Here is a 12,905-nt window from a genome sequence, read left to right on the forward strand (position 1 = left end):
AATCTCCATGTCAATCAAGTCCCGTACTTCTCAGTGAGGATTTTGATTGGCTGGTGGATTTTATAGAAGTACTTTTTTTAAAAATCTTTTCTGGCCCGCGATCTACACTCATGTCATTGAAGATCGACCGGTAGATCGCGATCGACGTAATAAGCACCTTTGAATAATATATACATGCATAATATATATAATGATGTCAAAATGGGTTGTGGCTCCGGGAGCTTTCTTTTTTATTAGGGGCGGTCCCAAATGGCTCTTTGAGTAAAAAAGGTTGTCTAAACCCCTGGTTTAGACGCTTTAACACCCACAAGTTCTAAAAGGATTCAGTCATGAACTCACCATGTTGTGACAGCAAAGCAAGCAAACTGCAATCAAATAACCTCTATAGACTGTAGGTTTGACAGGACTCATCACATCCACTTCTGGAAGAAATCACATACTGAATTTTCCGCACCATTAGGTGCACTTAAAAAGCAAAAGCCTGCCAGAGCAGTTTGTATTTGGATTCATTCTGGTTGCATTCCCTAATGTTGAAGTAATTTTGAGAGATATTTCGTGCTCTGTCAAAATGTAAGTCTGTATATCTTCGCAAGTTCCAAACAAGGTTGGGTGCTATCGTAAATATGCGAACGCAGTTAACATTTATGTTTGTGAGACTGTGGGTGTTTTTGTGTGTTACAAATGAGGTTTGAAGTTAATGTAGTCACAGTAATGTTTGTTTTAGTGGCATCAGTCTGTTTTTTACGTGTTGCAAACAAGATGTAATCTGGTGTGCCGCATAGTGCAGAAAATATGGTACCTGGTAAAAATAAAAGAGAAGATTCAAAACATTCAAATTCAAAACACAATGTCCTGACAATAACCACCTTCTAGTCACAGACGGTCCAGCCCTGACACCCGTTCCATGGGCTTCTGCACCTCAAGCACCAAGAATCGTGTGACTGTGATGTTTTACATGATGGCCCCACAGGTAAACAACCCGCTGACCAATGACTGATAGGTGAGTCCCCAGACAAACACCAAACACCCAGCTCTAAAGGTGCTGATGAATGATGGAGACTCCTTTTAGTCAGAGGGGACTGATAAAATCTGGGAACAAAGGTAAAACATCCCTAGCCAGAAATGCCATGCTATAACATGCTATAACTATAACTTCCAAAGTTATATTTGCTCCTAAGATTTCTTTAAAACACAGACTCACGTAAGATTGTATTAGGATCAAACGTCAAATGAAGGAACCTTAGAGCGCAGCGAGTTTTAGTATTAGTTTGAGGTGTGTTTACTATAAAAAAATTACTATTTTTATTTAAATGACAAAAAAACAACAGTAAACAAACAACTATATATATATATATATATATATATATATATATATATATATATATACATATATATATATATATATATATATATATACATATATGTTTTTTTTAACCTTTGTTTTTGAAGGCATGAATGGCAGAAGAGACATTTTATGTTGTGATCTTAGTAGTAGTAGTAACCTTTTTAGTTTGGACAAGTGAAAACAAGTGTAAAATAAAAAAAGACAAACACGAGACAAAAATTAGAAAAAAAAACAAGAAAATTATATAAAACAAGACAAGACAAAATTATATAAACACAAGTCCAAAAGGGAGTGAGAAGAAAAATCTTATAAACTCTCACCCCCTTTACCTTAAGTGCTTTCTTTCCCAACTAAATCCAGTACTCCCACCATCAAAGTCCAGTGCCCTACCCAAGTGTATATTCGGTTACAGCTGCACATGTAATTCTCATTTCCAAAAAACATGCAAAAGAATAACAAAACGTATTCTCAAAGTATGCAGATTTATAAATATTGACTTTCTGTATTTTTTTGTTATTTCACATATTTGTCCATGATCATATTTCTGTATTTATACTTAAATTCTTTTATGTTTGGACATTGTTTCAAGCATTTACTGGTTCTGTTCCACAACTTCACGCCACAAACTGAAAAACGAAATCTCTTTTTATTTGTACGTGCTTTCCCTAAAATTGTATTTTTCCTCTCTTTTAATAAACAACCTTTGGATATTCGTCGGTAATAAATTGTTTACTAGATCGTAAAATTTGAGTAATTTTGATTGTATGAATAATTTATTTGTTTGCTCAAGATAATTGACTTTGTGTATGATTCGTATTGCTCTCTTCTGAAGTACTGAAAGTGAATGTAACGTTGTTTAGTTGTTCCCCCAAACCTCTACACAATAAGAAAAATATGGTAAAACCAATGTACAGTATAAGATGTGGAGTTATTTGTGGTCCAGAACCAGTTTAGCTTCATTCAAAACAGAAATATTTCTGGATAGTTTAGTTTGTAAGTAGCTAATATGTGCTTTCCAGGTTAGTTTGTCATCAATTATGACCCCAAGAAATTTATTTTCATAAATTCTTTCAAGTTTCACCCCATTTCTGTGCATGTCAATGTTAATATTTTTACCCTTATGGTGACCAAATAACATCATTTTTGTTTTACTTAAATTTAGTGAAAGTTTATTTACATCAAACCACAGCTTCAGTTTTTCCATCTCCTTCTTAACAATTTCTATGAGTTGCTGCAGATCATCCCCATCACAAAACACATTTGTATCGTCAGCAAATAAAACTATCCGCAATCTGTTAGAAACCTTAAATAAATCATTTATATATAAAATAAACAATATTGGTCCCAGAACCGACCCCTGAGGGACACCACAAACAATGTCCAAACATTGGGAACAAGCACCTTCAACCCTTACAAACTGCTTTCTGTTGCTCAAATAGCTTCTGATCCAGTCTAGGACTAACCCCCTAATGCCATACCATTCCAATTCATTAATTAACATACCGTGGTTAATTGTGTCAAAAGCTTTTTTTAAACCAATAAATACCCAGATTACATGTTTTTTATTATCAATTGCATTTGTAATATTTTCTATTACATTCATCAGGGCCAGTTATGTTGATCGATTTGACCTGAACCCATACTGTCCTTCGTCCAGTATCTTGTGCTTTTCAATGAAAGAGTTTAATCTGGTTATGAACATTTTTTCCAGTATCTTTGATAACTGCGCTAACATAGAAACTGGCCTATAGTTTGTGAAGTGAAGCTTGTTCTCGGTTTTGTACAATGGTATAACTTTTGCTATTTTCATTTGATTAGGAAATGAACCTGTTAAGAATGATAAATGAAAAATATATTCTAATGGTTTCAGAATTCCACTGATCATTGTTTTCACCAAAGCCATATCAATGCCATTAACATCAGTAGAGAGTTTACCCTTCATTCCTCTCACGGTCTTTAATATTTCATTTTCAGTTACTGGGTTAAGAACCATTGAACTGGGATTTCTGTCAATTAATATTTGCACATCCTTTCCAAATGTTCCTGGATCCGGGATTTGTTTTTCTAAATCAGGTCCAATGTTTACAAAAAAATCATTAAATCTTTTAGCAATCTCTTCCCTTTGATCTATTTCTTTATCCTTACTAATAAAGTACTTTGGATAGGAGTCTTCCTTGTTACCCCTTTTTAGAATAGTATTGAGTATGCCCCATGTTTTTTTGATATTACTTTTGTTTTCCTCTAAAAGTTTTCCATAATATTTCTTCTTGCATGTTCTTATGATCTGCGTTAACTTCTTTTTGTATTTTTTACATTTAATTTCTGCCTCTTTTGTTCTCTTTTTTTAAGTAGTTTTTATAAAGAGTATTCTTTTTCTAACATGCATTCTGCAATCCATTTGTAATCCATGGACAATGGATTACAAATGTTTATCATACAACGAACCAAATATCAGCAAAAAATACTCATAAGCCTCATCAACAGTTTCTTTTTGATAAATCACATCCCAATTATGCTCAAGTAGCTCAGCTTTAAATGCATTGATGGAGGTTTCTGTTTTAATTCTTCTGTATCCCATTGAGAAATGCAACCTGTGGTTAACATATCTACTGTCATATACTGGGAAAACTGGAAGATGGTCACTGATTTCATTAATTAGCAACCCATTAACCGTTTTATTTTCAATATCATTGGAGAATATATTATCTATTAATGTTAGACAACTTGCAGTTATCCTACTTGGTTGGTATTAATGTCTGGTATGGTATTAATAAATTCTTCAACTGCTTTAATCTTATGAGGATTCAAAAGGTCAATGTTAAAATCCCCACATACAAAAATTACCTTATTTTTATCCACAAACATTTTCTCCATCCAGTCTGTAAACATATCCATATTTGAGCCAGGTGTTCTTTAAATACAACTGACAACTATATTTTTTTGATTTTCTTGAGGGATTTCGATTGTTAAACATTCAAGCATATTGTCAACAACAGCTGTCATGCTAGTCACTACTCTGAAATGCAGAGTTTTATCCACATATAGAGCAACTCCTCCACCACCTTTGTTTAGTCTATTACAGTATCTGAGTTCATAACCCTCCAAATTAAAGTTTTCAACTCCCTTCTCTGCATTGAACCATGTTTCTGAAATTGCTATCACACTAAATCGTTGTGAAAAATTGCACCAGTATTCCTTAATGTTATCTTAAGGAGTATGTTGTTGTTGTTGGGAATGAAACCAATCATGGGGGGTCTGACTTACTGGCATCCCAAAATAACTGAAACAATGTTTAATGTGATACATTTGGCTTTCCCAATAAAAGTTGTCAATAAAGGAATCAAAACAGCATGTTTTCTGTTTCATAGAGCTCTGAATCCATTTATTCTCACAACAATTTAAAAACTATATGTTTATCAAGTTATTTTTTTTCTACTTTTCTGCTTTTAAACTGATCATGGCAAAGCAGAATGCAAACACAGCTTAAAACCATCCCAAAAAATGTACAAAATAAAAAATATCAAAAATAACAAATGAATTTTAAGAGAAAAAAACATATCTCCTTTTTCTTAAAAATAATCTTAAACAAATATATAGATATTTGACTTTTTTGTGTTTCGTTCTAAATCATTACATTTCAGTAAAGACAAATGCCTGAAGCTCATTTTGGAGATAAAATGTACATTTTATGAAATCCATAATTAACAATGCATAAATGCAGGATCAGTGAATCATGTCTGATGACCATACTGCGAATTAAGCAAGTAAATTAGCATTCATTAATATATATTCCATTCCATGAGATGAGCAGTATTCATAATGAATAAAATTAATTCGTTACGATTCCTGCATAAAATGTGTTTCTTCGTCAGAAGCTCATCCATAGGAAGGAAAAAACAATAAAAACATGCTTTTACAGTAAATCTAACCAAATTCCCCACAGAAAATCCACTGGCAGGGCACGAGAATTGTGTCCAATGCGTCAGAGCGTGACTCTGCTGTGCGCTGGATAGCAGCGGACGCGCTCTGAAGGAGGCGCGCAGTCCAGAGCACGGAGCCGCCTGCAGCCCATCCTCTCCTCTTGTCTGCAAACTTCAGCCAGCGATCTCTTTCTGCCATTTGGAAGGAGGGCAGTTGACAGTTTGATGGCTCAGGAAACCCAAAAGCTTGACTTGGGGGAAAGGAAAAGCATCTTTGTTAGGATCGTGGAGAGAATGAGAGAAGAAGAAGGCGCTCCAAGGATGTTGATGAATGCTTGAGTGTTTTCTGAAAGGTGCACAGAGTTCCGGCCTCCAGCTGTGATGGAGAACCTCACTATGGACAACATGACCCTGGAAAATAACACGTCGATGCTCGACAACCAGACCCTGGGAGTTTGGCACGACTACTCCATCGAATACAAGGTGATCAGCGTCCTGCTGGTGTCCCTCATATGCGGGGTGGGGATCGTGGGGAACATGATGGTCATATTGGTGGTCCTAACCACCAAACACATGCGGACTCCCACAAACTGCTACTTGGTGAGTCTGGCCGCAGCTGACCTGATGGTACTGACGGCCGCCGGGCTGCCCAACATCACCGACGCGCTGCGCGGACAGTGGGTGTACGGTTACGCGGGCTGCCTGGGGATCACCTACTTCCAGTACCTGGGGATCAACGCGTCCTCCTGCTCCATCACAGCCTTCACCGTGGAGCGCTACATTGCCATCTGCCACCCCATCAAAGCGCAGTTCCTGTGCACCCTGTCCAGGGCGAAAAAGATCATCATGCTGGTGTGGGCGCTCACCTCCGTCTACTGCGTCATGTGGCTCTTTCTGTCCGACACCAAAAAATTAGTCTACGACAACGTGGTCCTGCTCACCTGCGCCTACAAGGTGTCCAGGAGCCACTACCTGCCCATCTACTTCACGGACTTCACCGTCTTTTACGTGCTGCCGCTGCTGCTGGCCACCGTGCTGTACGGGCTGATCGCCCGGATACTTTTCCTGAACCCGCTGCCCGCCGATCCAAAGGGCGCCAGCAGCCACAAGTGGAAGAGGGAGGCGAGCCAGGCGGGAAGGATGATAAGCGCCAGCTCCTCCAGCAGCACCACGGCTTCCTCCCGCAGACAGGTGGGCCCCTGTTTGTTTGTTCACTTGATATGTGTAATGATGTGTGGACATCTGATCTCACACCCAGCTGGAGAGAAACAACCACAATTGAGTTTGGACTTAGTTTATTGCTTCTATTTGGGTTATGATCCCAAATAATAACACCAGCAGAATGAAATGATAAGGAATTCTAAACGGATTGATTTGCACAAACCATTTGGCCCTCGTGTTTTTCAGATCAATTTAAAATGTAATATATATTTTTTTTTAAATCCTTTAAAGTATGTTTCTACTTTGAAACCTTTGCTTTTGCTTAGATTGCGTAGTGTATAATCAGCACATCAATCACTGGTTCAGGACTTGTAATTTAAATGGAAACAAGCATCCGTGCTGTTCCTCAGAAACAAGCAAGAGTGTGAAAATAATATTCTTAAAGCTAACTTACACATACAGCAGCTGTCACATAAATAAGGGGTTTATATGCTCAGGATTAATGACATTTCAAAAGTAAAATTTCACCGATATTTAAAGCCTTTTTTTGGGAAATGTATTTTTATTCAGCTATGGTTAAAAAAGGATCAAAAGTTGAAAAGTGTCCCCTATTCAAAAAGTTCAGTGGGACCAGAAGTCCAAACAGAAAACAAATCCATTAAGTCTTATACAACTTTGTGAAGTTTGCAGAGATCTAGCAGCAGCTCTCAGAGAGCAAAACAATCATGAATCAAGCTCAGTGGTAACGAGACACACCTGACCTGACAGACCTTAGAGTTCAGTAATTCTCCTCGTCTGTCTCAACAGGACAGAATGAGGATTGAATAATGGTAGACAGAGCAGAGTTAGACAGGGGGATGTTACACAACCTGCAAAAGTCCAGCATTCACATTAAAGGATGAGGGCTGCACAGTCAGCAAAACGAAAAAAATGGAGGAATCCATATGTTTGATAGAGACGATACGAACTTTTATTGTAGAATTGTTGATATATTAATGTTTTACCCTGCAATTATTGTGGATACTTCTTATGGCAACTCATCGCTTCATATTCACTGCAGGATTTCCAGCACTACAGACAATGTCATGAGTTTAGTAGAGCATGAACATGGAGGAACAAGTGACACAAGTGATATGACTTCAGCTATTCAGGACACACACACACAATAACAAGCCATGAATTTAACTGGGTACCTCTGAATATCTTTTGTCTTATTTTCAAAGTGTTCCTTGTGTAAAACCTGTGTCATTGTGTAGGTTTTAGTTTCTGCATAGCAGCAAGGGGTTCATTAGAGATTCACGTCAGAGATGAGGGCAACCTGCTTTCCATCACCCATAAATGAGCTATGTTTACATGCTCTACCCGTTGCTTACTGCCCCTCACACCCCCAACTTAATATGCAACAAAATATCGGAGCAATCCAGGCGTACAGTTTTTAGCCAGATTCAAGCTCAGATAAGGAAAATAAAGTGGATCTAGTTGTTTTCAAGCGGACGCATCAGAATGGAGAGAAGCAGGGCGCTTGTGGCCCACCCAGCAAATTCTCTATGTCACGAATATGCTTTTTTTAAATTTTTGTCTGCTCCTGATTCACAACCATTTGAATAAAAAATACTCAAATGTAATTTTAAGCTTAATTTTGTTACTATGTGTTCTCCGTCATCAGGAAATTGCTTCCAAAAACACAATTGAGGGCCTTTAAGTAAGTGTGTGTTTTATTTTTAAATTTCCTTAGGGATTATTAAAGACCTATTTTATTCTATTCGATTCTATTCTATTCTATTCGATTCTATTCTAAAAACAGGCTTAACATAAGCCTGAATGCTGTGAAGGTTAAAACAGAAACACAACATGTGCTCTCAGGTAGATCGTGACAGGGGACGTTTGGTTATCAGATTAAGCAGGACGCCTCCCTGGAATGACAGGAGGTGGGGTTGCCTCAGGGAGCTCCATGTTTTGTTGGATGATTAAAACCCTTAACCCCAACACAAATAAGCTTTGGGCAGTTTCTTTTTACTCCAGTCAGTTGGACCTACAGTTGCATGTTTTTGAGAGTTTAAGGTTCATTGTGGACACAAGCAGCACAACGCTTCCTGCCTTTTAGCTGCTGTAGGGACTTTAGAGGGGGTGTTTAACCTGCATCACATCTTTCTGCATCATTAACAAGGACCTCTTCATCCTTAAAGGCGTGAGAATAATGAACTAGAATCAGAGCAACGAAGGGCTACAGTTTGGCTTATTGTATGCATTGTGTTATCTTTGTTGCTGTAACCCTCTAGATGAGTGCATGTACATGTTTTCCTCAATAAACCTTTGCTGCTATCTTTGCTTTTTGCTCTTTTTGAGTTCTTTGAGATAAAGCCGTCATGAGAAATGAGCTCAGGTATGGCCTGGCTGCATGCAGGAACAAAGACGCTGTGATGGAGGGGCCCATCCTCAGAGACGGTGCATGAGTGAGAGCGAATAATTTGCTTTTCTTCTGAGGTTAAAACACATCATAAGTACTTCTGCAGAGTATGTTGTGTGCTGTTAAGTCAAACTGTGAGTGAGTTTATGCTACTTCACAATGAAGCAAGCAAAGGTAAATAACGTCTAAAAAGACTGTCTAGCTGGTTGGAAAAGTTCTTCATGTCAGCATGGGATTCTTTGAATGAACCCTGGCTTGAGAAACACATCATGATTATTCTAGAAAGTTGCACCGGAGTTCTTTTCAAGTCAACCAAAATCCACATTTTCAAACGGGCTGACATGGGTTCACTTGTTTGGATTTAACATGGGATGAGCTGAGATTTCCCACTTTTCCAACTAATCTTTGGTGTATTTATCAAATGAGCTTAATTGATGTAGCTTCTGTCTCCAACCAAGTCAACCTTAAAAAGTCAAAACTCTTTTTAAAGAAGGTAATTCATCTCAGACCCTTTTCCGTCTTTGTGCTAGAAACATTTTATTTTGTTTTTCCTTGTCAGACATGAGCGAACAAAAGAAATTTAAAGATTAATGATTACATGCATACATGTGATAACATATTACCTTTAGCCCACTAAAGAACGATTTTTAATGAAATATTAGTTATTTTTGCGAGCTCACAGTCATGATTCGCTAGGCGAAGCAGACCCAGATGCTGGAACCCGGAAGGAAACACAGGAGAGTAAGATGGCGAATAAAGGGATTTATATTCCTGGATGAGGATCAGAGGGTTTGTATGTTTTTGGAGGATCTTTGACAACGTGACGATTCTGGCGGGAGTAGTGCCTTGGAGCCTTGGTTTGGCTTGGAGTAGTGGCTTGGCTGGAGGCTTGGATCGTGGATGACGATCAGACTGCTCTTGAGGAGGTAAGACCCAGGTAGACACTCGTGGTAATCTGTCCTGTAGATGAGGCAGAGAAGCGAGGTAAGCATAAGGTATGAGCATAGAGAGCATAAAGACAAAACTAGAGGCCAGGCTAAGCACCATAAGGGTCAACGAATGCTGGAGAAGGATCTTCTTAGAGGGGAAGGGGAGGAGAGACTGCCAGAGGCACCATGCCACTCACTCTCCTACCCGAAAGTCAGAAAACTTGATCTCTGAGGCACCGTCTTTTGGCAGATTGTCCGCGTTTTGCCCACACCCTCTGAACTTTTGCAAAGATGGATGTGCATACTGTCCATAAAAGGAAAGAGTTTAGCCGATCACTGCCAGCTTCTGCGGCAAAAGTGGTTGTTTGTGTTAGCCGGGGGGTGGTCCTGGCAACGTAGACTCTTCTTGGAAGGGGCTGTTCCTCATTTATATATGTATGAATGTGAGAACCCACTCTATTTCGTGGATTGGGAGGGGCTGGTGCTTATAGTGCAGGTTCTTAGAGGAATGCTTAGAAATGCATGAATGGATCAAAAATACCACTTTGGGGTTTCTTTTTGTGATAATTAACATTATAATACATCTAACAACTCAATAAGTTTATGTTTTGTTACATAGGCATTCTAAATTCAAATTTAGAAACACATTCTCTGCTCAGTGGGAGGACTTAAAATCGATTTTGCAGAAAAAAGGAATGATGAATTCCTGTGTAACCCTTCCATCACAAAAACTGTCTCAAACAAAAGCATGAACGCTAAAATGATGTCCATTTTAACATTGGGAGAAAAACTACTCTGCTGTGAAACTTCAAATATCTAGAAGAAGTTTGGTATATTGCTTTACTGCCTATATCTCTGTCAAAAAATCAAGGTTCAGAACAAGACTACATTTAAGTCTCCTACTGCTTCGTTGGGTGTCCAGCTTGTTTCAGCTATTGTGTGAATTTGAGTTTTTAATCATGAAGACTGCCAGTCCATGATAAATATATTCTCCATGTTTTCTTTTGTTTGAACATACAGTGGAGGAAATAAGTATTTGATCCCTTGCTGATTTTGTAGATTTATGCACTTGAAAATAAATTGACAGTCTGTCATTCTAATGATAAGTTTCACTTAAACATTTATGTAACAATCTATAATCTTAAATTCACTGAAAGCTATTGAGTCTTTTCCCATGTTCGAGAGTCAGCGTTAACCATTTTGTAGTGCTGTCCGAATCTACAATTCCAAAATTGAGTGCCCTATAAATTTCTCAGAAGTCTCTGTGAATAACCAGTGCCAGTGGTTATTCACATTGCCAATACCAAACTAAACCATCCAAATGTTACGGTGCCTAATTACTAATGAGGCTACACGAAATCCCTTCATACATTATTGTCAAATCCCAAATTGTATTCTCTTAATGCACATCATTATTTAGTTTTGACTTTTTTTTTTTACAACAAGCCTATAGACTTTAAATAAATCAGCTTTAATTATGTAAGTGCATGAAATATCTAACATGCATTATTTTGAAAACCATTCTGGCTACAATTTTTTCCCCTATGTAACCATACAGTATTTTTTCTTTTCCAACAAACTTAAAAAAGGTAACCTGCCCACCTGTTATTAGATTTAGACATTTAGGCAAAACAGGTGAATAATTTGAAAGTTCTGTTTACTGTTTGGTATTGGCTCTTAAAAAACAATATTTCCTGGTAGAGTAGTCAACATTTTACTTGATGTACTGGAGTAAGTTCTCCTGTCTGAGTGCATTTTCTGTAGACAAAGGAGAAATAGGGCGTATGCGGGTCTCACTTTTGACAGGAAGAATACATTTCCACAGACCTGATGGGATGGCAGAGAGATAAAAGCCAGAATGGTGTGAGATTGATGGTTGATGGCAGTGGACTTGGTGTAAAAGTAAATTCATCTGTATCGGTCTGTCTGCAGAAGATTGACAGTAATGGAGTGCTGACAGATCCTCCTTGACAGAAACGGGAAATGGGAAATGAAATGGTACTACATGTCTTCTTTGTGAATTTAATAATTGATAATTTAGTTCTTATTTAGCCCCCCCCCCCCCCCCCCACTCCTATTTTTCAGCCTACAGCATCTGTCTGTTAAACTGTGAATACTTGAGCTGGAAATAATAAAAGTATGTCTAATTTACTGCCCTCTTGGGTTTTGATACATGTCTCTTTACCTTCTCTCCTGCACTGATTCTTTAGAAGAAAATGTCAATTGTGCCAAAACTGCAATGAAATTATGGATGACCTTGTGAAAGCATCACCACACAAGCCTGCCTAACCCTTGAGCTATCCTATGGGGCCCCGATGACCCGATCCTTCCAGTGACGTGTTCTCCCTACCATGACAAAGGTGGATAAAGGTGAAGAGGATTTCATGCAATCCATGGACACCAGTGAAGATAACTAATCACTGTAGGGTCCAGATGACCTCACTCCCAATGTTAGAGTGCCTAGGATAGCACAAGGGTTAAGATGATTCAAATCAAAGCGTTCAATCTGTTTTTCTTTGTTTAATTATACAGACTTAAATCAAGTACATTAATTGGCAAATTAACCTTTTCTGCCACTTAAATTAAATGTATTCACACCTTCTGCTGTGATTTTTTTTTAATGCTGAACACATATTGTCCTCATCTACACTGTTCTTGAAAACAGGTAATGGGGGGTTAGATGGTGTTTTTGTTTCTTTTTATATCGTTATAAGTTTGGACAATATTTTTTTTAAGTGACTTTAGTTTACAGCCATTTGCTTTTAATATCAACTTGGCTGAATGACACTTTGGATTTTAGCTGAACATTTTGGAAATGTTTAACAACAATAAAGAAATCTATTTTATTCTATCACACCACTAACTGATATTCAACAAAAATGTAATTTATTGAAAATTAAAAAATGTTTCTATTTTTACACATATTTTAGTCATTTACTTTTTTTAAATTTTCCTAACACAAAGTATCAAACAGCTGTGAGGATGGAGAGAAAGACGAGAAGAGAGAAAAAGAATCAGGACAGATGGAGGAACGAAACAGGTTGGTCTTATGGTGGACGTTCAGGGCAAAGCCAGTTCATACCAAGTCAGTCATTTTCAAATGGTATCCTTCATTTAAAAATATGTGCATTAGCAAGATGTTT

General features: G+C 37.8%; 1 protein-coding gene across 1 annotated transcript in view; it reads left to right on the forward strand.

The window, feature by feature from the left end:
- Positions 1-5,610: 5,610 nt before the first annotated feature.
- Positions 5,611-12,905, forward strand: part of trhra (thyrotropin-releasing hormone receptor a) — a 36,267-nt gene continuing 28,972 nt past the window's right edge. The window contains 1 exon segment of the mRNA NM_001204790.1: positions 5,611-6,456. Coding sequence (NP_001191719.1) covers positions 5,647-6,456 — 810 coding nt within the window. The 5' untranslated portion in view covers positions 5,611-5,646.

The sequence above is a fragment of the Oryzias latipes genome, chromosome 16 (genome assembly GCF_053564925.1).
Source record: "Oryzias latipes strain Hd-rR chromosome 16, Olatipes_Hd-rR_3.1".
Lineage (NCBI taxonomy): Eukaryota > Metazoa > Chordata > Actinopteri > Beloniformes > Adrianichthyidae > Oryzias > Oryzias latipes.